Here is a 26,574-nt window from a genome sequence, read left to right on the forward strand (position 1 = left end):
AATTTGAACTATCTGACGTTTTCATCCCTTACCTAAGAGAAGTCGTTTTGTAGCGAAATCTTAAACTGCAGCATTTTAATTAAACATAATCACTTTGTTTTCAGTAAGTAGTCATTGAATCGACTGATAACAACCATCTTAACCTGCCAGCAGGTGGCGCAGGCCTCCACTTGCCCATTTAAATGGGAATGATGACCGCTGATAACACCCATTCAGTCTTCTGATAACATTGGAAACAAAATCTAATAGAAAATACATTTCCCTCAAAATGTAATTGAGAATGAAGTTTTATTTTGTTATATGGTAATACAAATTTCAGGAGATGAGGCCGACATCAGACACCAATTATTGTCAAAGTTGAAAACTTAAAAATACAATGAGCTGCTTAAACCCAAAGGAAAGGACTGAAATGAACCAACCTCAGCATGAATGACCTGCTGTGTCAGATAATAAGGAAAACATTCACAAGCATTTTCCCACAAAGAATACGTATCAAGAAGAAATAAAAGCAAATTGTACATTAATAGACAGCTCTTCCATGCCAATGAACTCACTAATCAACTTCAGCTAAAAAAAAGGGAAAGAGAAACGCTTCTGACTCTTACATCAAGCTTGACCGTCTTGACAGCGAGTCTGTATTTTACACGTCCCTTGCCCCCTTCCTCTTGTCATTTTCCCTCCAGGTGTCCATAATTTTACATATTTTTTTGTCTTCTCTCCCTCTCTCAGCTCACCAGTGGATATTCACACGCCCACGTGCCTATTTTCATCCCCAGCCAAAGTCTTCACACCCTGGACTGATTGCATCACAGGTACACAAAACCTCACAGAATCCAAAGCACTTTAGTATTGAACGCATCAATAAAATCCTGAGTAATACAGCCTGCCTCTCCAAACAGACGAGCAAGCAAACATTTTAAAGAAGCACTTATTCTGTGAGGAATTTTTCAATGCCAGTTCAATAACAAGGCACCTTTACTGATGGCTTCCCTGCTGAGCTGTGGAAACATTTTCATTCACATTTAATTTGATCTTTTTCAAAAGAATCTCAGCAGAAAATGGATAGGGATGAAAGTGCCATTTATTCTTTGGCAGAAAAATTATTACTTTATTTAAATGTAGCCCCCCACCACCCCACACTGTGATTGGTAGGTGCATTTATCTCAAGGTAATTATCACAAAGGGCTATCTATTTTAAGTGATATTATCATAAGCTATCCCCCTGCAGTCAACATTTTAAACTTAAAAAATAACAGTTTCTTGACAGCTTATTTAACAAATAATATTGTGCCATGCTAATTAAATCATTAAATATATTAATTCAAATCTACCCTCTGAATTAGCTGCTGTCTCAATTTAATCACTGTGACCTCATTTTTCACTGTGATATATATAAAATATATAAGTCCAGCATTTCCATGGAAACAGCTGAAATCTTTTTATTTATTTTTATGTATTTATTTTATAAAAATGGAATCTATATAGAGAACATTATTTTCCAAGGGCCTGCAAGATGTGAATGTGGAAAAGTGGAATTTAAAATAACACAGAATACATTGATTTTGACGACATATGACTATTTTAAACAATGACTGATTTATTCAAGTTCCATCCAAAATGATAATAATAATAATAAATAATAATACATTTTATTTGTAATGCACTTTACATTACAGGAAATCTCAAAGTGCTACAGGTTAAAAACATAACAGTCTAATTATAAAAAGGATTTAAAAAAAAAAAAAAAAAGGGGGGGGGGGGAAACAGCTAAAAACAGAAAACATACATACATAATCTAAAAACCATCTAGATGGGAGGAACCAAAGGTTTTGCTAAAAAGGAATGTTTTTAGTCCTTTTTTAAAAGTCTCTATGGACTGTGGTGCCCTCAGGGTGTCAGGAAGGGCGTTCCACAGCCGTGGGGCAGCAGCACAGAAAAGAAAAATGATGCTTTTACAGTTTCTAGTTATGATAAATGGTATAATTTTGTCGATTGTTTTAAATAAAACACGTCTTTCAAACCCACAGTCCGATTGTGGGGATCAGAGTGTTAACCAAAAAAATAAAGTACAGAAATAAAACACTCCTGTAATATACAAATACTAAAGTCAAGTTTAAGCTTTCAAATACTCAAAAATAAATGAATTAATTTGGGGTATGGAATTAGAACACTGACATAAATCGCGCACTCGTAATGAGACCCGCGCGATCGCAAATCAAACATCACAACTACTATTTCATGTTATCTTAATCTAAACTGTTACAGGTCACTAATATGTGCTTACATTGTCAAAATGCTACAAGATGACAAAACTATAAACAGCTAAAAAAAATTAGTTTGTTGGATAGTCTGTAGTGTGTCAATGTAGGCAATAGCTTATATTATTCCTGCATGAATGCCCAAGCATGTATTGAGCAAGTTTAATTTTTTTTTTAATAATTTAATAAATTACGTTTATAATTTTCAGGGACAAATAATTACATCTAGAATATGAACAAAACATTTTTATCAAAATAAAAAGATCCAAGTTACAAAAATCAGAGCGTTTTATCAGATTAATGTCAACGATGGAGGAAACAAAAGACAGCGCTCAGACAAACATATTGGAGTACATTGCTCTGTGTGACATTTTGCAAACTTTCAAGTCAAGGCAATATATAGCACCAAATCACAACCAATGTTCTTCAGGCATTCAGGGCTGTGAGATTTGTCCCGTTTGTCCTAGTGGAGCTGCCGTACATTGCTGTCTAATCAGCGAAGTCGCTAAACCAATCATATTCGGTACAATGGTGATTGGCATGCCCGCCCCCTTACTGACAAAAACCGCCCACTAAAAAAACTCACTCGAGAGCGGGCAGGTGAAAGTGTCGCGAGCACAGTCTATGGTCGCGAGCGAGCAGAGGAGAGCGGACCCGCGCACGTGCAAAGCGTGTTTTCCTCCTCGCAGGCTACTATATTGCTCTAGGGAGCAGAGATGCAGGATACAAAATAGCTTGTGAGTCATTTGTTTGATTTGCGATGGCACGGGTCTCATTACGAGTGTTCTAATTCCATAGTGGGGCTTTACGCTCATAACCAAAACTGAAAATCTTCACCAAAGTCTTGATTTAGTCACTTTTCTTTTGCACGATTCATTAAAAATCTGACAATAATTTCTGTTTTCATTTTGTGGATATGATAAATACGGAGCCCCAGAGATGACATGGGAAAAAATTTTTTAATTGTGGCCACGAAATAGAATTAGTATTTCGTGGCCACGAGATACTAATTTGTGGGAACGAATTAGTAGCTATTTCTGACGCTTACCTGCATATGAAATGTGCTATAATTCCTTTAAACCATTATGTAAACACTTTGATGATGTTTTTATGCTTGGTCCTGATTTGCTGAAGTCCGTTTTACACTGCTGGTATATGACAACTCATAGAAAACTGATTAGAAAATTGCTCAGATAATATCTGATCAATAAAAATCATTTAACTTTGTGGCCACGAAATACTAATTCGTGGGAACAAAATAAGTATAACGTGCAGCTGTTTACAGACAGGCTGGATGACGTGGTTCATATAGTGGTGAAGATCGCTGGCTTAAATAGATGGATTAATGTGAGGAGATCATTGCAAAAGTTTTCAATTTCATCAGAGTCAGATGTGCTACATGTGTTGATAACTGGACAGAGTTAATTATGGACTATTTCCCCGCACCGGTAGGTGAGGAGACGAGAGGAGAGAGAGACAGCGGGACCTCCGACTAGGACGCGGAGGTCCGGCTAACATTAGCCAAGCTAATGACGGAGAGAGAGTGAGTTGGAGGAAGAAGAGGATGAAGATATTGCGCTCATGGATGAGCCGATGGTAGCATACAATATCTCTGACTGTAGTTATCTAAACGAGGACAATGTTAAAGAGACTGCGATAGGTCGGGAGTACAAGTGGAGCCGCAAACTTCACAACAGCGGGCCTGCTAGCTGCTGTTCACCGGAGGAGACGTGAGAAGACGTGACCTAGTTAAAGAGATGACTGATGGTAAGTGCTTATACTTTATCTACACGATCCTCTTTTTTCTGGTAATAAGGGCTAATAAAATCACTAGAGCAGGCTAAGAAAGCAGCGAATCATGCTGTGTGATAACAGCAGTGTGTAACGTTAGCACAGGTGTGGGCGTGTCTCAGGTGTCTACTGTCTCCTATAAATTACATTTATTAACATAATGAGGAAAATCAGTGTTTGAACATAATCCAGGCAGTGATTACTTTATCACCACACAGCTGAGGCTAATTATTTAACAGTAATATACAAACATAATTTGTAGGAGACAGGTTTGCTGTGAGACACAAAGGTGAGGAGATCTTTAGGCTATAACAAAATAAACAGCCTAAAGTATGTGTGGCCGGAGCACGGCTTACTCCTCCTCACAGTGGGGCGCTGTGTCCCCCTGTGGCACTGATTTGTGGGCGGGGAGCGCACCTTATATATAGGAGCCGGTACACCTGGTGCGCTCTCTAGTGATGGGTAGATGAAGCCTCATGAAGCCTTGAACCTTTCCAGCCAACTGGTTCGAGAAAAGGTTCATATCTTGAGGCTTCATGTGCTCACAAACCCCCTGCTGGTCCAAATTGTCATTGACCTTTGAGCTGTTTGTGAGGCCTCTTGGTGCATGGGAATAATCACTGCCAACAGAAATAAAAACACCTTAATTTGATTTAGTGTGGATTTTATTTATCTGTTGTTTTGATTAATATGTGGGTAATGCTAATAGCAGTGTATTAGTAATTATTAATAATAATATATAATAATCATTATTATTTACTTTACCAGCATCATTTCAGTCAATGATAAAATAAATCCAATAGGACATGAGGTGTTTGTTAAAAATGTTACAGTGTTTTCAAAGCACGGGGCAGAGATGGGACATCAATTGTGCTTGTGACTTTATTGATTGCAGTTTAAAAACAACAATTTCTCCACTGTGCTTGGACGGTTTCTATTTTGGAGACAACCTCTCCAGCTTTCGAAAAAACTCGTTTGCATGGGACTGAGGAGGCAGGGGTGCACAAGTCGAACCATTTCCTCAACCACCGAGGCTTCGAACGTCATCAATGACGTCACTCGCCCTAAACAACACAAGCGTCGATACGCGCTCCACCAAAGACTTCCGGGATTTCTCGACACACGCTCCGAAGCATCGGCACGATCCGACCCATCACTAGCGCTCTCTCTCTTTCTGTTCCGCTCGTCCGTGGTGGTGGCTGTGGCGTGGTGAAGTCGCGTGGCGTGCTGGCACCAGAGCGTCTTCAGCGTTTTGCCATAACGCAAGCTCTGTCCTTCAGCGCAGTGCGGCGTGCCCAGCATCGGAGCGTCTTTGGCGTGTCGCCAGAACGACGCGCGCTCTCCTTTGGCGTACGGGTAAGGTGCATTGGCGCACACTGCTGCTTTCTCTCTCAATCACGTGTTGACTGTTTGGTGATATGGCTGTTTCTGCTGCAGTGTGGCGGACTGCTGGAGTCACGGGGCGGGGCTGAGCTGCCCTGCTGGGGGCCTGTCGGCGTTGTGGCGCGGTCTCCACGTGGTAAGTCGGCGTTGTCCGCCTCTCATTTCAGCCTGTTGTGTCGCTCCCGACTGATTGTATTTTCCTGCTCTGTTGTCCTAGACCTCTCGGCGCTCCGTAATATCCTGCTGGTGAGGCCCAGAAACTATTAAAGCCACCATCTCCTGGACCCACTGCTGTTTTGGCTTACTGGAGCTGTTTTGGCTGATTTGGCCGTGTTTGGTTCACTCTGACTGTTTTGGCTCACTGAAGCCGTTTTGACTCCTCCGCTCTTCTGAGCTGTGGTGAAGCAATGTACTAAGGCTCTTCACAGAGCTGGTGTCGGGGCCTATTGCTACTCTAAGGATTTTGTTAGTTTATTAATCATTCTTGAAAAGATTTATTTTGTATTCATTGTTTAATTTGTTGATGAACATTATTTACTGTTGTTTTAGGAACATCATTTACCTTTATTTGATGGTCTGTTTCGTTGTTTTTCTTAATTACTTAAAGTATAGTGTGTGCGTGTGTTTGTGTGTATGTATGTGTGTTAAGTAGCAATTAAGGGCCATATTAACTGGGAGGCCAATTTTATAACTTGCTTTCTTATTTTTGTGGACAGGTGCGGAGGGCCAGGCGGCGACCCAATCCCTGGTGGTGGGATTTTCTTCACGAACCCCTTGCGAGTGTGTGTTTGCAGTGTCATGGGTGTTTTTGGTTAGTTATCCCCCTCCCCTTGATCTGATTTTGGGCCGCCGTAGCCTCCACAGTCCTGTTCATTCCGCTCTGCGGCCCCAGTACGCAATTACGAGCCAGTACTGTTCAAGTGATATTTTAATCGATTGTAAAATAAACTATTTTCTACTTAGCCAAATACGTCTCTGCCTGTGGTATACGGACCTGTGTAGACCTATAGTAACTCTAACCATCTCATATAAACTATCTCCTGGGGCGAAACTCCCCAGGTGGCGTTGTCGGTGATCCTTTTCCACCCCTCCACTTGCCACATATGGTAAAAGTATAGTAAAAGTATTGTTTAAAAGACCTGATATGGTGAATCATAAACTGTGTGGTAAATATGTTATGTTTCTGAATATGGGGCTGTATTAAATCCTGTGCAGTCTGTCTATCAGTTAATACACTGATCATATTGAAGCAATAATACAGAAATGATCAGGCCTCATTCAACAATGATTCAACAGGATTTAGCCAGCCCAAAATGTTTGTGATGACTGGATTTTTCATTTATGCTATCTTATTTCGTAGACGAGAAACATTTGGTCCATCTTGTGAAGCTCCATACGACTCTGTCAGAGGATGCAGTGTGAGAAGCAGCAACACCAGAGGACTGCCTACTTCCTTGATGCATGTGACAGTTTAATTATGAAATAATAATAAATAAATATGAAATAGTATAAAATATATTCTGTATTATTATTATATTAAAAGGGCCATTGTCTGTATATATATTTTTAATTGTATGGATATGCACTTGTAAGTAAGTGTAAGTACATGTGTGCACGTGGCTCGATATTTAATATTTTATAAATATTCTTTATATTGATATTTTTTAATTATGATTAAATACCCATCATACATTCTGTATTACATCATATGTACAGTATATTTGTTCATATTTTATCATTATTGTATTCCATATATTTTGGATACTTGTCTACATGGGCTTCTAGGCCTGTACTGTGTTGTGTATGTGCTCGTGCACGAGGTCACGGGCACGTGGTCACGTGCATGTGTATGTGTGACAGTATGAGTAGACTACACATACAGATGTCTTTTTCTCAAAACTAACTTTTGATAACAGTCGAATTTTGGATGATCATATCTCATGGAATATTTGGCGTAGAAACATAATTTTGGTATTAACATGAAGCTAAGATCATCAAAAAAACATCAAAACATCAAAATCTCAAAATGTGTTTCGGGGTCAATGTGACTCATATTGATGGAGCAGGTCACATATTAATATCATTCCTGGACAGCTGGGTACGCAAATCGAGCGCACCTTCTCTACTCTAAGAACTGCAATAGCCTACGTGATGTCCTTAAGGTGAGTGTCTTTTCTTATTCTGTTCAATATCTTGTTATCTAGCATCTAGGCAATTTAATTAGGCCTATGTTTGATACTTTGTTACAACGCCTATCTGCTGACGTCTCGCCCGACTTACAGACGTGTTATCCTCATCCTGTTATTACACTGTTTTGAGTTTCAGCTTGAAATCAGCTAAAACAGTGCCTTTCACTGATCATCTCCTTTGAAAGTAGCATCATGTGTGTCAGACTCTCAGCTGAGGGAACACACAGGCTGTATGAGCCGCAGCGTTTAATGATGCCACCGAACGAAGCCGTGCAGTTACAGTAGCGATTACTGTATGTATCGCGTTGCCGAGGGAACCTATAGCATATCAGTGACCAGGATCTAGTTTGTATTGATTTGCATGTTGTTGCTCTGACTGAACTACTGAAGGTGTCTGTAGTGTTCTCTGGACATTTGTCCTTCAATAGAATCACAGAAGATTAAAAGTTCACTATATTATTGATCAGTCTGACGCTTACCTGCATATGAAATGTGCTATAATTCCTTTAAACCATTATGTAAACACTTCGATGATGTTTTTATGCTTGGTCCTGATTTACTGAAGTCCGTTTTACACTGCTGGTATATGACAACTCATAGAAAACTGATTAGAAAATTGCTCAGTCTATTCTTACCACAGATAATATCTGATCAATAAAATAATTTAACTTTGATTTGCCAAAGACTAAAGTGATTTCATGGGACAGTGTCAGAGCTAAAGTCAGTTCTTCATTATAATGTTTGAATCAGCTGAGCAACAACAACCTGCAAATCAATACAAACTAGATTCTGGTCACTGATAGGCTATAGGTTCCCTCGGCAACGCGATACATACAGTAATCGCAACTGTAACTGCACGGCTTCGTTCGGTGGCATCATTAAAACGCTTGGGTTTGAGGTATGGGTCCAAGAGGCTTTTTGGTGCGTCTCCACATGATTCATGTGTACCAAATTTCGTGTCTCTACCTGAAGTCTACTGCTAGGGCTAATTATAAAACATGCGACTACCTGTTGCCAGCGGGGGGCGCTCTTACTGAGTGTCAATATTGATATGTGGGTGTGTTCAGGGCTGGACCCTCATCACATATGAGAAATTTGGGACAGATTGGACAATGTATGGTCAAGTTCTACGGTCTCGTGTGTTGTGGCGAGACGGCATAATTTGCCGTCTCGCCACAACACACAGAGTAATCAGAGTACAGCCCTTAACACTTCTACATCACAATTTTTTCATAAAGCCCCGCCCCTTATGCTTTATCCATGCCCCCTTTCATAAAATGACCACGTTGCATACTTTACATAACTTTTCCAACACATTTAATCCCATTGACTTCAAACTTGGTCAGTACCATCACAAGGCTTTGGGGAACACAAGTTATCAACACCTTTACTGACCTTCACAATATGTGGGCGTGGCATGGCGCCAAAATATGATGTCTCGCCATAAAACACGAGATCGTTATAACTTTTCCATTCTTTGTCCCATCTGCTCCAAACTTCTCATGCTTCATCAGAGTCCAGCCCTTAACACTTCCAAATCATAATAATTCATAAATCCCCGCCCCTTATGCTATATCCACGCCCACTTTCATTAAATGACCACATTTCATATTTTAATGAACTCCTCCTACAGATTTAACCTGATTGACTTCAAAGTTGGTCAGTACCATCACAAGGCCTTTGGGATCAAAGGTTATTCAAATCTTTACCGAGAGTCACACTATGTGGGCGTGGCATGGCGCCAAAATATGGCATCTCGCCATAAAACACAAGATTGTTATAACTTCTCCATTCTTTGTCCGATCTGCTCCAAACTTCTCATGCTTCATCAGAGTCCAGCCCTTAACACATCTAAATCATCATAATTTATAAAGCCCCGCCCCTTATGCTATATCCACGCCCACTTTCATTAAATTACCACATTTCATATTTTAATGAACTTCTCTTAGAGATTTAACCTGATTGACTTCAAAGTTGGTCAGTACCATCACAAGGCCTTTGGGATCAAAAGTTATCAAAAGCTTTACTGACCGTCACACTATGTGGGCGTGGCATGGCGGCAAATTATGCCGTCTCACCACAACACACGAGACCGTATAACTTGACCATACATTGTCCAATCTGTCCCAAATTTCTCATATGTGATGAGGGTCCAGCCCTGAACACACCCACATATCAATATTGACACTCAGTCAAAGCGCCCCCCGCTGGCAACAGGTTTTACAATCAGCCCTAGCAGTAGACTTCACGTAGAGACACGAAATTTGGTACACACATGAATCATGTGGAGACGCGCCAAAAAGCCTCTTGGACCCATACCTCAAACCCAACTGAAAGTCAGCCATCTTGGTTTGAATTTCGCACAATTCATCGTTTTTTCCCATTTCCACCTCGCATACTTTAACGAACTCCTCCGACAGATTTCACCCCATGAACTTCAAACTTGGTCAGTATCACAAGGGCTTTGTACTTTGGGATCAAAAGTTATTGAAAGCTTTACCGACTGTCACACTATGTGGGTGTGGCATGGCGGCAAAATATGGCGTCTTGCCACAAGACTACACATCCTTGTAACTTTTACATACTTTGTCCCATCTGGTCCAAACTTCTCATGCTTCATCAGAGTCCAGCCCTTAACACTTCTAAATAACAATATTTCATAAAGCCCCGCCCCTTATGCTTAATCCACACCCCCTTTCATAAAATTACCACGTTGCATATTTTACCAAACTCCGCCTACTAATTTAATCCCATTGACTTCTAATCAACAACCTGCAAATCAATACAAACTAGATTCTGGTCACTGATAGGCTATAGGTTCCCTCGGCAACGCGATACATACAGTAATCGCTACTGTAACTGCACGGCTTCGTTCGGTGGCATCATTAAACGCTGCGGCTCATACAGCCTGCGTGTTCCCTCAGCTGAGAGTCTGACACACATGATGCTACTTTCAAAGGAGATGATCAGTGAAAGGCACTGTTTTAGCTGATTTCAAGCTGAAACTCAAAACAAAGTGTAATAACAGGATGAGGATAACACGTCTGTAAGTCGGGCGAGACGTCAGCAGATAGGTGTTGTAACAAAGTATCAAACATAGGCCTAATTAAATTGCCTAGATGCGGGATAACAACATATTGAACAGAATAAGAAAAGACACTCACCTTAAGGACATCACGTAGCCTATTGCAGTTCCTAGAGTAGAGAAGGTGCGCTCGATTTGCGTACCCAGCTGTCCAGGAATGATATTAATATGTGACCTGCTCCATCAATATGAGTCACATTGACCCCGAAACACATTTTGAGATTTTGATGTTTTGATGAACTTAGCTTCATGTCAATACCAAAATTATGTTTCTACGCCAAATATTCCATGAGATATGATCATCCAAAATTCGACTGTTATCAAAAGTTAGTTTTGAGAAAAAGGGCTTTAAAGAAAATGATACAGATTCCTCCATGTTTCACATTAAAACACATTTATTAAGACTAGACTCCAAATGAACACAATATTTTTGGGTCAAAGGTGATACCCCACATCTGTATGTGTAGTCTACTCATACTGTCACACATACACATGCACGTGACCACGTGCACGTGACCTCGTGCACGAGCACATACACAACACAGTACAGGCCTAGAAGCCCATGTAGACAAGTATCCAAAACATATGAAATACAATAATGATAAAATGTGAACAAATATACTGTAGATATGATGTAATACAGAATGTATGATGGGTATTTAAATATAATAATAATGAAAAAATATCAATATAAAGAATATTTATAAAATATTAAATATCGAGCCACATGCACACATGTACTTACACTAACTTACAAGTGCATATCCATACAATTAAAAATATATATACAGACAATGGCCCTTTTAATATAATAATAATACAGAATATATTTTATACTATTTCATATTTATTTATTATTATTTCATAATTAAACTGTCACATGCATCAAGGAAGTAGGCAGTCCTCTGGTGTTGCTGCTTCTCACACTGCATCCTCTGACAGAGTCGTATGGAGCTTCACAAGATGGACCAAATGTTTCTCGTCTACGAAATAAGATAGCATAAATGAAAAATCCAGTCATCACAAACATTTTGGGCTGGCTAAATCACATTGAATCATTGTTGAATGAGGCCTGATCATTTCTGTATTATTGCTTCAATATGATCAGTGTATTAACTGATAGACAGACTGCACAGGATTTAATACAGCCCCATATTCAGAAACATAACATATTTACCACACAGTTTATGATTCACCATATCAGGTTTTTTAAACAATACTTTTACTATACTTTTACCATACTTTAGGCTGTTTATTTTGTTATAGCCTAAAGATCTCCTCACCTTTGTGTCTCACAGCAAACCTGTCTCCTACAAATTATGTTTGTTTTATTAGCCCTAATTACCAGAAAAAAGAGGATCGTGTAGATAAAGTATAAGCACTTACCATCAGTCATCTCTTTAACTAGGTCACGTCTTCTCACGTCTCCTCCGGTGAACAGCAGCTAGCAGGCCCGCTGTTGTGAAGTTTGCGGCTCCACTTGTACTCCCGAGCTATCGCAATCTCTTTAACATTGTCCTCGTTTAGATAACTACAGTCAGAGATATTGTATGCTACCATCGGCTCATCCATGAGCGCAATATCTTCATCCTCTTCTTCCTCCAACTCACTCTCTCTCCGTCATTAGCTTGGCTAACGTTAGCCGGACCTCCGCGTCCTAGTCGGAGGTCCCGCTGTTTCTCTCTCCTCTCGTCTCCTCACCTACCGGTGCGGGGAAATAGTCCATAATTAACTCTGTCCAGTTATCAACACATGTAGCACATCTGACTCTGATGAAATTGAAAACGTTTGCAATGATTTCCTCACATTAATCCATCTATTTAAGCCAGCGATCTTCACCACTATATGAACCACGTCATCCAGCCTGTCTGTAAACAGCTGCATGTTATACTTATTTCGTTCCCACGAATTAGTATCTCGTGGCCACGAAATACTAATTCGTGCACACGTTATAGCTATTTCGTGGCCACAATTTAATTTTTTTTTTTCCCATGTCATCTTTGGGGCTCCGTAGATAAATGGTGTCATTTTGTCTAATTTTTTTTAAAGAAAACGTGCCTTTCAAACCCACTGTCGGGTTGTGAAGTTCACAGTTAACCAAAAGCATAAAGTACAGAAATAAATAGATTTAAAATATTAAAACTAAACTCAGGTTTTCAGACTCAATTCAGCTTTCAAATACTCCAAAATGAATTAATTTAAACAAATAAACACATAACCTAAATAGATTTTTTTGACAAAATTTATTTTTTTGACAAAATACACTCCATACACGATTCATTCAAAGGCCCTTCCAAAGGTTAATAGGATAGGATTAATGGTGTAATTTTGTCAGTGTTTTGAAATAAAAACATGCCATCCAGGCCCACAGTCCAATTGTGAGGATCAGAGGGTTAACCAAAAACAAATTAAAGAAATAATACACTCCTGTACGATATAAAATTTCTTTCTGACTTAATTCAGCTTTCTCAAAAATGTATAAATGAATGTGGGTGCTGGCATTATACATATCCTCAGGTGGCTTCAGGTAGCATTGGGCTGATTGCACAAAGTTTCATTTTACAGAGCAGGGGATAGGCAAGGTTGTCCTCTTTCTCTTCCATTCTTTACCATATTCATTAAATAGCCAGCAGCTGCAGTCTGAGTATGCATACAGAGAGCAAAGTCTTTGTGTATTCATCCCTATACAAGAACCCTGTACTGTCGTAAAATCCCTCTCAGACATTTCTTTGAGATATGCTGGGCTGGCAGGTGGAGGTTGGACTCGGATAATGAAATAATAATGACAGTGATAATAGTCATAACAGGATGAACGATAATAAATGGACTGTGAAGTAAGTGTGGTCAAAGCAAGGGCACGTCTGCCTCATTCTTCATTAAGTGAATCGGACAAAAAGAAAAACCCTACAACCTGTTACCCAGACTGCCCCCGGCGGCCTCATGCTCTCTGTCGCCAAATTCTGACAGCCAGTCCTCCCACAAATTCAGTCCCCAGGATAACAAGAGGTGTCTGACTCCTTGGACTCTGCTCTCAGCCACAACACTGATGGGCTCCCACACAATCCGAGCTGACAGAAACATGAGGCCGGGGTGGTGAGAGGAGAGGAGGGTGACTGTAATGTCATTTGCCTGGAGACTTGTCGGCTCCTAACAGAATGTGCCTCGGTGTTTCTCGATCAATGGCAACAAGCTTCTTTTTTAAACGCGCACTGAAGCTGAAACGCGGCCTTAAATTCCCTTTACAATGCACCGGAATAGCGTGATGATGTGGTCATTGACTGTAATGTTTGTTTACGTGTGTCGGGAGCCTGCAGTGTGTGAGCTCTGTGACAGAAGAGAGGATCTACTAAGAGCCTTGTGTGATTCTTTTGTCACCGTGTGCTGCAGTTGACAGCTTTCAGGACACACCGAAGGTCTTATACACTACAGCTGACTACAAAGCAGGGAGACACTTCTGCTACAGCAAAATATAACCTGCTGCTGCTGTAGTATTTTCTCCAAGTAAAACCTGAGCCGCAAAGGAGCCACAGTAAATAAAAAACAATGGGGTTTTCAGCTGGGATACTGATGCATTTTCAGTGGTATATACTCACTATACTACTGCACTAAATATTTCCATGTCACTGAATATTTTACGGCACAATGACTACTTCTGCTTATGATACTTTGAATATATTTTGCTAATAACACTTGCAGAACTTTTATTCTGGTGGAGCATTTTGACAAACTTAAAACTTCTTACAGTAAATTAAAACGGGGTTCAGCGAAGGACAGGACCAGATTACAGGTTGCTTCAAAATAAAAGCAACAGGATGCTTTATTATTAAGAAATTAGACGTGTGCTATATAGTAAGGTACCATACTGAATATTTACAACCAGACACCAGAGGCTGCAACATATACCATGTAATAAAACAGACTTAAATACATAAATAAATGGACTCAATATCTCAATTTAAGGCAAACAATGAGTTATACTGTAGATAAATAGAGCTCAAGTTAAGACACGACTTGTCAAGACAGTCAAGACAGGACTAAAATGGCAGAATGTTAGATGTTAATCGCGGGCTTCATCATGATACGACATTAGATCGATTAATTGGATAATGTTGTGATATCATCTACACAACCTGTTACATTTATATCAACATACAAAAAAACAAACTAAAATATAATTTTACCATTTTATTTCTGAGCTCTTCCAGATATTTAAATGAAAAATAATCCATTCTTTTTTAATACAAAGAATAAAAGTAGACCTTCTGTTCACTATAAAGTGCCATGGTGCATTTAAGTGCACATTTTTCTTTTTTACTGATTTTCGTAGCTGCAACTGCATTTAAGTTGTAAATGCATTGGTGTCATTTGAAAGAGTTTATACAACATTTAACAGCTGGAACCTCAAACATCATGCAATCACTGGAATGATTCATGAACAAAACATAAACTGCTCCTACCCAGGACAGAATAAACAGCATGTTAAGCTGTTGTAATGAGGAATACAGATAATAAGACATCAATGAAACAGCCTGGACCTGTGATGGGAGGTCTGGGGGATCCTCCCCTGATACTTATTTTTAAATTAACAAGCTCTATTTTTATATTTATTCTCTGCACCAAGGTACCTTATTTACATTCAGAGTACATACAAAAATTCACAGTGTGAAACATTTTATTGAGGTTAAACCCACAGGCTGTAATCTAAGTATCACATGTTGAGAAGTTCTCCTACTTTCTTAAACTGAAAAGCTCTTTAAAAAACCCTCTTGGATTGGCTGGAAAATGCATTTTCACAAAGCTACGAAACATAAAAGTTGAAAATATTTGCATCAACATGGATCAGTGCAGTGCTGGAATGTAACTAAGTACATTTACTCAAGTACTATACTTGCACTTCACTTGACTATTTTCCATTTATGTAACTTTATACTTCTACTCCACTACTTTTTTTTTTACATTTAAGAGGGAAAATATTGCATTTTTTACTCCACAACATTTTGCTGGCAGCTTTCGTTACATTTCAGATCAAGATTTAACATAAATACAACATATATAACATATATACATTTTTAAAAACTTAAACCACATTAAGTTGTTAAAATGATCCCTACCTTGACAATAGCAAAATGCTGCTTACATAAATGCACCAATAATATTAATAATACAATAATTTATTTGGAATATACAAAAACAATCTGACTGGGGCCATTCTGCATAATGAGTACTTTTACTTCTGATACTGTAAGTAATACATTTTGATGCTGATACTTTAACTTAGTAAGGTTTTGAATACAGGACTTTTACTTGTAGTCGAGTAATTCTGCAGTACCGTGTTGGTATTTTTACTGCAGTAAAGGAGCTGATAGCTAAGTGACTAAGTTTTAAAGAGGCTCTCATCATGGACTCTGCTTTTGTTATTTTCATGTTGCAACCATATGATGCTTGCAGTTGCTTGCATCTTTGCAGTTTCTTTTTGCCTCACCAGCTCCGTCAACATCATGATTAATTACCTTGAAGCTTGTTAATCCCCTCGGGAGTGACATAAATAACTAACAGCTCTCTAACATTCAACAACATTGTTAACGCTCTCAAAAGTGCTTTAATTAGAATTACCAGGAGACCTGCAGAAATGTAAATTTCATATTATAATTAAAGCCAATTTTATTTAAAGGCTGTTTGTACATACAAAATTAACTGTCACATACACCAGAGTTCTTTCTTTTTTTTAGTTTTCTGGACTAAACTATTTATAAACTTTCTTCTACTGCCAATCATTTTTGTCATTTTGAAAATCTGCATTGATTTGTCTCTCACTTCTGAGGTAGAAAAGGCATAAACTGAAGCGTCTAATGTCTTAAGGCACACAGAATTTTTTTTTTTAACATGTTTAAAAAATGCTCACATCTTACTTACAGCTAGTGTTCACATTGTTTTAGCTCTTTTTCTTTCTTTTTTTCTTTTAGAAATCAAAGAGTTACAGGGTGAATGAAACAGGCTAAACATGAGGTCATAAGACTAGAGCTCTATTTAGTATTTTCAGTGTTCTTGTTCAAATGAGACACAGATTCTTGTTTTTCAAAGGAATAAGGCAGATTTCTAATCCACTAACTATACTTTCTTGTGTGCTCTCATGCTTTAATAAAGGATGGAGTATTCCTCCTCCTCATTTGGACAATAATACAGAGTTGACTGCTCAAAAAAAGAAAAAAAAAGAATTTATCTTGCAGAAGAAGAACTTGAGCTTTGAGGCAAAAAAATCTTGATATGCTTTCATCTACTGTAGTTGAACATGCAAAAATAGAAGTGGAACATGAAGATGGGCTGCCGACAAAGCCACGAACAAATAAAAGCATCCAGAAGAGCCTGAGAGAAAACAGGAAGAGAGGATTGATGACTGTTTTTGGTTCAGGCAGTTTCTATCTGTGACTCACCGAGAGACTGCGAGCGCTTCAATTCCCACCAGATCCCGGCATTTCTGATGTGTAGGTTCTTATTATTTTCAGCCTTTTTATTTTTCAAGATAAAAGTTAAAATTATGTTAATGTCATGTGGGAAGGGTACCGCGCACTGAGTCACACTTGAAGCACAGTTCATTAAGCTTTTCCTTCCAATCTCGTCCTCCCACTCATCCACTCACACACCAACCCACACACACACACATACACACACACACACACACACACACACACACACCAACATATACTTGTTTCTACCAAATATGTTACAGTTGATTTAAAATTTAAAGAAATAGGGCAAGAGAAATACCTTTCATCAACCTCAACATTTTAAATGTCAGAACACTCATTTAAATGACTAATGTAAAAATGGATACTCGTTAGAGTTGGGCAATGTCTCTTGAACTGTCATGTGAGTAATCCAAACTGATCAAATCATATAAAACTGCTACTGGAGCTTAATTCGCCATTACAAATAAACAAAGTCTGTCATCTTATTATTTGTGACATTCTTTTGTCAGTAATTAGTGCGTTCCTTCAGCTGTAAAATCAAGTGCGGTGGTAAAAGTTTAAAATTGTCAAACAAAACTTTTGTGATTTGGATTCGTTCTGTGTACTGTTCATGAATCATTATTGTCACTTTTGAGGCATATAATAAATAACACTGCAAACCCCATGCCCTGGTTTTGGTGTGGGGGCTCTTAAATCATTGTGTTGGGCTCTGATGATTGGAGGATGACAACATCCATCGGCCCAACTATAGTACTAGTGGTGCCAAAATGTTAAAATCAATATGTTAACTCAGTGATGGAAGTGCCATTATAAACTAGAACAGGAACAACTCCTCAAACCTGATCAACATCTGGCAGCAGCTGTGATTAGATAGTCACCAACTACAGAAAACAACAAGTCTTCCAACTCTACCACAATATATATCGTTTGTTACCTACCCTCATATATGACCCACTGGAGCATTTCCAAAACGTCCTCCATACCAAACCATTAAGGTTGTCACTTTAGATGCATCATTTATGTTGTGCAATGTTCATAGTTTCAATCTGTTTAGGCTCCTGCTTAAGGTAAGGACAAAAGGTCTGTGATGATGTGTCAAAAAATACAAATAAATGGGGGTGTCCCGGTCGCTCACACTGGTAGAGCGTGTATCATTAAGGCTGAGTCCTTTCTTCGGCAAACCGGGTTTGAATCTGGCCTGAGGTCCCTTTGCCGCATGTCTTCCCCTCTGTCTCCCCCTTTCTATCTGTCACTATCTAATAAAGCATAAAAATGCAAAAAAAAAAAAAAATATATATAAAAAAATATATATATATATATTTTTTAAAAGACAAATAAATGGACATCAGTGACATAAAGCTTGACATAAACATGCCGTAGCACAGAAGTTGTGTAACTTCAAATGTCAACTTGACTTTTGAATTCACATGGAAGATGAACAGCAGCCTGATGTTTCAAAGTAATGTGTTTTATATTCCACCACCCCTCCTGCCTGGCCTAAGTGGACTTTGTCATTCTTTTTATTTGTTTTTGTTTTTTCCAAGATATTCTTTGAAGGGCATTTTAAGGCTTTATGACAGAGACAAATTGAAAGGGGGAGACAGAGGGGAAGACATGCGGGAAAGGGCTCCAAGTCAGATTTGAACCTGCTCACGATGACAAGGCCTCTATGGCCCTACCAGGTGTGCCACCGGGACAACGGGACTTTGTCATTCTTAAACACCATATTCTCACTTCAAACTTTGCTTTTACACTTTTTCAACTTTTGCTAAGTTCATTAGAATGTGCCACTATCTATTAACGTAAATGTGGGTCGTTCTACAAGCTGTTAGGACAATAAACTGAGCTGTTTTTGGTGGGGAGGACAGAAAGTGTTATTCCACACTGTGACACGATGTATCTACTGTGTGTTGGTATTAAGGAATAATTTTAGAACAAGAGTAGGACCATAGACTGTATAAAAGAAGGAAATGTAGCCTTTGGGTCTAAAAAGTAAAGTTTTAAAACTACATTCTCTCTAATGGCCAGCAGGGGGCGACTCCACTGGTTTCTAAAAAGAAGTCAGATTGTAAAGAATTCTATGAGAAAATTACTCAACTTCTCACTTGATTTATTACCTCAGTAAACATTATCATAATGAGTTTATGCTCTTAATCATTAGTTCCAAGTTTTCTTCAATACATCATGATGTTCATTTTGTAAATTATGGTCCCATTGCCACAACATCCTGGCAATATATATTACCATAGTACACCTTGTGTACATTTAAAAAAGTTAAATCATAAGGTTAGGGTTAGGCAAGAAGCGGTGTGTGTATGTGTGTGTGTGTGTGTGTGTGTGTGCGTGTGCGCGTGCTGAAGAGTCGTGCAATTTTCATTATAATATGTAATCATAACTTGTCATTAAAATTACAGCCTGTGAGTAGGGAGCAGCAGGACGCAGAGTACAACAGTCAGACAGCAAAAGTCAGACTGTAATAAGATATAGATCCATAATGTATTTAATATATTTAATAAATTATTAGTAACATGACTGCAATGCATAGGAAAGTGGATATTTCAAACTGGAAAAGCACTACTCAGCCTGGATATATCTCTCGAGGTCATGTTAAAATTTCAGAATGTTTTTGCTAATCTGACAAAAACACGTTGACACATTTTGGCCTATTTGTGAAGCGCTGTGCAGGCGGGGGGAAAATTAAAGCCATCAGGAGGGCAAGACCCCGTGAAGCTCATCCGAAGTGCTGTAATGTCAGCTACAGGTAGACGCTGGCAGAATGTCCTTGTCTATTACAGACCATATTTCACAGCGGTTAAAATGCCGCCCAGAACAATAAGTTAAATTACAGTGGGGCACAGAGAATATTTTATTCCCCTCTTCCCCCTGTAAGGTTAATGCCCTTCGAATGGAGGTATGGAATACAAATAGATTTTTTTAAGAACACCATCCACCATGTTCACATGCAAATATGACTTTATATGAGCAAAGCCTCCCAGTGATTTAAAAGGAAAAGACTGTCGAGAAAATGAAACTAAGGAGGTGTGGGGCGATCAAAAGATCTCAAGGACATTTCTAGTTTTCAGTGAGGTCACAGATGTAATAGGCTAATGTAGCTCTCACCTTCACAGTTTATAGGAGCAGCCTTGAGGGAAAAGGCCAGCCGGAGTTAGCCGAGCTGTGGGCTTCGGGGAGGCCTGTGTGGGCTCCGCTGCTGAAAGGGTGCCCTTCATTTCTAGACAGCATGCCCTTTTTAAAATACAATCATAGATAGAGAGTGAGTGGCAGCCCCACTGTTGTCTGTCCTCTCTGCTACTGCGCACACTCACAAATGTGACCTCAAGAGCCTCATTTGTGCACACTCATCCCAGAGTCCCATGTGGGGTTAAATATAAGCAACAAAAAGCTCTTTGGTTAAGGTCAGAGAAAGAGTATAGTTTCAGTTAAATAGTAAAAACATCCTTCAGGTGACTGTCGACAATATTTCACCAAAAACTTCATCTTCGTTTCCCTCATATTAGAGTGCATAAACACAGCCATAGAAATATTAATTATGCTTTTGTTTTTTTATGTTCCAGAAAACCAATGAAATATGTTGTTTGTTAATAACATGTCAATTAAAATCAGAGCAGCTTAACTTAATGAAAAACATATTGGCTGTTACAAATTAGACGACAGGGTTAACTGGATGCAGCTGCGTCACATTGTTCTCATTTAAATGATAACAGACAGAAATGTTTCTTTTCCTACTTTACACACTTGGGCAAATCTTGAACATAAACAAAGCTGTGATTGTAAAATGTCTGAGCATGAATGTAGATTAATTTACAAGTATATGAAATCAATATTTATGATATTGGATTGGAATGCAACATCTGCTTTTAATGACCAGTGGGCAGTCCATTGTTTATCAAACTAGTGCAGTGCCCGTTCGGGGCGTAGCTGTTTGGAGCATTTGGAACGGGCCGGTTGCTTGGCTCCTGGTCCTGCTGCTTGCAGCATTGTAAGGAGGCCTGCCTGTTTGGAGCATGTGGCCATCTGGAACACGTGCCCGTTTCAGTGTGCCAACTGCTTAGCCCCAAGTGAACAATACAACATTTAAAGGTTCTTTGCCTGGCCCTTGGAAGTGCCGCTTGCAGCATTCTCGAGAACCGTTCATCCGATAAACTTCACACTCCACACTGCACTTCCTTGAGTCTTCAGCAATGAATCTGCCAAGTGGTAAGTTTACTGGGTGGACAGTTCTTGAGATATGCAAAGGACAGACATACACAGACACACTTTTGTTATAGTTGATGTTGCTGCGACAGCGCCATCTTTTGGCCAAATAGCACCAAATGTCCCATGGCCACTTAGACATCATGTCTGCACTTGTCCACAAATTGTAGTCGCAATAGTGCAAAGCATTTGCCTGTCCAAAGCATTTAAGTAAACTTTGAGGACCAGCTATAGCCAAACTGTATGGAACAAAAAAAACCTAAAACTAAAAAGGCACCTTTTTCCAGCTTGGTCTAGAGATGTTTTGTACCGAATTTGGTGGCAATTGCTCCAAATTAGTAGGATGAGGCGTGAATCATCTGATTTGAACACAACTCAAAATGACAGAAATTTGATGAAAATAGACACGGATAAATTTGTCTTGACCCAAGAAAAAAGAATTCTGTTTCTGAGACTGATGGTTTAATAGTTTCAACATAAAGTTCATTGTTGTAGCGCCACCATCTGGCCCACTTGCACCACATTCAACTCTGTACTGACTGGAGTCGACAGCAACACACCCACCAAGTGTAAAGTAGATCGGATGAACAGTTCTTGAGATATGCAAAGGACACACAGACACATGCAGAATGCTTTTTTATGGTTAGATTAATAACTTATTTTTTATTTTCTGTATTATTTTAACGAAGCTACAAGACATTTTTTTTAAATTATCTATCGTAAATCTGTGTGAACTGCTATTTTTGTGTTTGTGTGACACTTGAATTAAAGTTTGACTTGTCTTGTTTCCACTGCTTGTTCATATTCACATGAACAAGCAGTTCAGCGTGTTCATATTTTATTGTTATGTAAAACACAAAGGTCAATAATTCAAAGCTCCCACTGCAGATATATTTAAAATTGACTGCGTCACTGTAGCTTGACTTCATTTGGAACAGGTAAGCCTTTAACTGCAGCCAGGGCATTTTCTACCATCTTTTGCACAATCCCTTTTGCTGTCGTGTAGGTGTTGATCCCGATGTGTGGTGTGATCAGCACATTGGGCAGGCCGAGGAGCGGATGATCCCTGCCCAAGATGAAGCAGAGGGGAAATTAGGAGTAAGCAATGAGTAGCAACTTAGTAACTTGAGAATGCATTTCTGTTTTTGATTAATCTGAGAGTGTTTTTTCAGTGTAAGAGACCTTGGTAAAGGTTCAGGATGAGTCACGTCTAATGCAGCTGCACGAATTGTTCGAGACTGAAGAGCTTTAAGTAAGGCTTCCTGGTCCACAACTTGGCCTGAGACATTGAAAGAGTTGTATCATTAACTTTTACCAGGAATCATTACAGTCTGGGAAAATGTTTAGCTCCCACCTCTGCTGATGTTGACCAGTGTTGCTGTGGGTTTCATGAGGGATAGCTCTCTGTGGCCAATGAGGCCCGTTGTGTCCAAGGTCAGTTTGACTGCTAACACGAGAAAGTCCGTCCTCCCCAGCAGGTCGCTCAGGCTCTCACAGTAACTGGCTCCAACAGCCTGCTCATCATCTACACTCCTGATTTTAACAGAAAAATGTTTGGACTCAATCTATCATACAAAACTAACAGTGCACCTGTTTTTTTTCAAGGACAGCCATTATGAATGGTATTAGACATTTGAATGGATGTTGTCAGTGGCTGTCCACCAATATGAATGGACTGAATAGGGCCCCTACACAATGGCCACGTGCTGAAAACAAAGCTAAAAAAAATGTCATAAAAAATTGTAAAAATACAGAGTATAGTATGTCTTAAAAAATGTCATAGTGTAGTAAGTTATAAAAATGCTGTTAAAAAAATGTCATAGTATAGCATGCCATTAAAATGTATACATGGGATAGTATGTTGAAAAAATTGTCATACGTCAAAAAATGGGTATAAATTCATAGTAAGTTGTAAAAAAGTTCTTAAAAAATGTCATTCTGGTATGACATAAAATATTGTAAAAATTAATAGTATGGTATGTCAGAAAAATGTAAAGGAAAATGTCATACGATAGTATGTCCAAAATGTAAAAATTCATACTATACTATTTCGTAAAAATAAATCAGCAGGGTTCAATCAATTTCTTTAAAAAATAAAATCAATAATCATGGCTACAGTTGGTACATTTGTATTTACCTGCAAGAAAAACCCACCCCAAGTGTTAGCTGGTAACTGTGATTGAGCACCATTTCTTATGCAGGCATGTTTGATTTCCTACACACTCCTGTGTGTATAAGTGAATCCAGTTTATGATTAACAGCTTAAGATCAACAATGCAAACAGTAATTGATTTTTTTCTGCAAATATGGAGACAAAAAAAGTCGATACCACACCTTCTGGTCCTGTTGTGATACAAGATCTTCATTCCAAATCCTTTGCCTCTTTGGGCAATTTTGTAACCAATATCTCCCATTCCAATGATCCCGAGTGTCGACCCTGTGACTTCAACTCCCATCAGGCTTTGTGGCATGTGGATGGTCTTTGGGTCAACAGCTATTTGATAACCTAAGATGGGGAAAAACATTTTATTTGTTAATTACAGACCTCCCAACACTTTTAAGATAGAAGATTGAGTCATATTGATAAATCTTTTATCAAACCTTCAAGAATCTTGCGAGCTGAGGCAAGAAGCAGCGCCATGGCAAAATCTGCTGTGGAGTCGCTGACTACACCAGGAGTGTTGGCAATCGTCACCCCGAGACTGTTAATGTACGGTACATCCAGGTGGTCGATGCCCACTCCTCCACTGGCAACCACTTTAAGAGATGGAAGCAATTCGAGCAACAAAGGCTTGGCTTCAGGGAAGTACTTCCACATGAACAGGACCTGAATTTTGGGGCCGTGAAGCGTTGGGTTTTGTAGGAGCTCGCTATAACAGATGATTTGAAAGTGTTGCTTCAGTATGTCTGCTTGCTCTTCAAGGTAACCGTACTCACCCCCCACCTCTGAGATCAATGCCCATGGTTTTTCCTGCTCCATAACCTATTGTAAAACATAATAGGACTTCATCATGTTATTTGACAAAAATAGACAAAATTAGCAACTAAAGAATGTGGAGGTGGACATACATCTCAAAATACACAAAAAAGTTTCCAAAATAGTTTCCATTGATAGATTAATAGTTACATAGTAAGTTATATAGTTATATTATATTAAAATGTCCTTTCATTCTGAGGTAGACCCACCTTGTTAACCCGAGCTTGAGTTTCGGCTCTTCCCTTTCCTGAGACTGAACACATAGAAGCTGTATGACAAGTTGTCTTGTCTAATGTTAAACTGTGTGGAAGGTTAAACATTGGTTTTGTTTACCCTGTAGCAGTTGGAGGTGACAGGGGGAATGAAGTTGTGCTTGGTGTTCTTTAACCTTTAGACTGAGGCAGGTTAGGTGTGTAAAAAACAAATTAAGCAATAACAATTATCATTGACTTTTCAGTTAAAAACGGTTCTTAGCCACATGGCTCTTGAGATGGCAAAGCTTGTGTGTCTGTCAGTCGATCCGTCCATCATTTTGTTTTGGAGAGAAATATTTTATTAACTATTGAAGATTTAATCAGGCTTTTCCCTCAGGCTCCACTATGAAGCTCACATGTTTGGTTCTCAGAATGAAATGTCTTGATAACTATTGGATAGACTGCAATGAAATTTGGCTCCAACTCTCACACCAGCCCCTCCATTGGCTACAACCTTCAATAAAGTAGGCAAACTGTGCAGGGAACACTAAGCTGCTGGGTAGCATCTCCCCGTGAATATGGCCTGGATTTTAGGGACGTGCAGCTGGGGTTATGTAGAAAACTCCATGCTGCAGATGATTTGAAAGAGTTTCTTTATTATGACAGTTACCTTTTCAAGGATAGTTTATCTATTTATATTACCTGGAGGCCAGGAAACGCAAAGATAAACACTTTACGTCTGCTCAAACAGTGCAGTGTTTGTCAATGTCCTGGAGGCTGCGGAGATGGAAAACATAAAAAGCATCTAAAAGCTGGTTTGGTTTCTTTTACACAATGATGATGAGCACTAGTTCATATTCATCTCATCTGGTTGAAAAAGCAACCCTCTACCACACATTGTTAGGTATTAAAAGCTGTGTGTTTCTTGTGCTATGCTTGAATGTGAGTGTAGAGGTGATGGAATAATATTGAGTCATACAGCAAAGCTCTACTCGTGTGATATCACGGTATTGCATCATTAAGAGTCCCAATTAGGACCTTTGTTTACACCCATTTATGCCATGTCTAATTAATCACACATATATTAAATAATAATAATTGTGAATAATACCAGTGAGACATTTTACCTGCTTAACATATAAATTAAAACGGCAGCGAATGAGCTTCATTATGTGCATGCATGCTAATAGGGGAAATTTATAGGAGAAGCTTACCTGCTTTTCATTGATTCATACTTTAATCCCTCCACATTAACTGAAGCTATATGCTTCTCCCTCCATGTTTCCACTCCTCCTCCACACCTGTCTGCTGTTCCTCTTATCTCACTCCCTTAAACTTACAGCCCTGCACTTTTTCTCCTTCACCCGCCTTGTCCTCTCTTCTCTCGTTTGCTCTTTTTAGATCATCACCAGCTCCTCTCAGCCAGCTACACCTCCGTCAGGTGCTCTTTCACTAACAAAAGACGACACCAATATAGATTTGAGTTCAGAAAAGTGTAATGCATATTCAGAATGGGGAGCCGAGATGATGTAGGAGGGGAGGATCGAGGTCCTGGATGAAAGGATGAAGGTCGGTGGGGATGGGAATATGAGGTTATGAAGGGGTGAGGAGAGACATTGTGCTCATGAAGCCGAACTGTAATCAAACAGAGAGAATGTAGAGGTAAGAGAATAAGGGGATATGGGGGAAGGTGATGAATTATGTGTAGCCTACTTTTGTGCGGAAGGGGGATGTATTCCAGGCCTAGTCTTTGTTCCTGAACCTACTTTTGTAAAACTATATTTCTTTTCCATTATTTTCTTTAGAGTATATCAATAATCATATTCTAATAGTAGCTGATATAAATGTATTCTGGGTTAGGCAGGTTAGCGTATAGTTTGACATATGGATATGAATATTAATGTGTTCTAATTATTTATTAAATAATAATACATTTTTTCTTCAACCGATGCCTTGACAGTGTTTGGCTTTTGAGTCCTGAGTGCTTGCAGTTTGCAATCACACAGCAGCTGCAA

At 39.1% G+C, this 26,574-nt stretch overlaps 1 protein-coding gene and 1 long non-coding RNA gene across 2 annotated transcripts; one reads left to right on the forward strand and one right to left on the reverse strand.

The window, feature by feature from the left end:
- The first annotated feature begins 5,226 nt into the window (after positions 1–5,226).
- LOC131979212 (uncharacterized) lies at positions 5,227–6,950 on the forward strand. The gene is made up of 3 exons (XR_009395034.1): positions 5,227–5,405; positions 5,487–5,568; positions 5,650–6,950. It is a non-coding gene; the product is annotated as an uncharacterized LOC131979212 (long non-coding RNA).
- A 15,257-nt stretch (positions 6,951–22,207) lies between these two features.
- LOC131979499 (probable 2-ketogluconate reductase) lies at positions 22,208–24,368 on the reverse strand. The gene is made up of 5 exons (XM_059343499.1): positions 23,990–24,368; positions 23,723–23,894; positions 22,743–22,921; positions 22,571–22,667; positions 22,208–22,454 (listed from the first exon to the last, which is right to left on the reverse strand). Exons 1-5 carry the CDS (start codon positions 24,366–24,368, stop codon positions 22,298–22,300), a joined length of 984 nt encoding a protein of 327 aa, XP_059199482.1. The 3' UTR covers positions 22,208–22,297.
- Positions 24,369–26,574: the final 2,206 nt, after the last annotated feature.

This window comes from Centropristis striata, chromosome 10 (assembly GCF_030273125.1).
Source record: "Centropristis striata isolate RG_2023a ecotype Rhode Island chromosome 10, C.striata_1.0, whole genome shotgun sequence".
Taxonomy (NCBI): Eukaryota; Metazoa; Chordata; class Actinopteri; order Perciformes; family Serranidae; genus Centropristis; species Centropristis striata.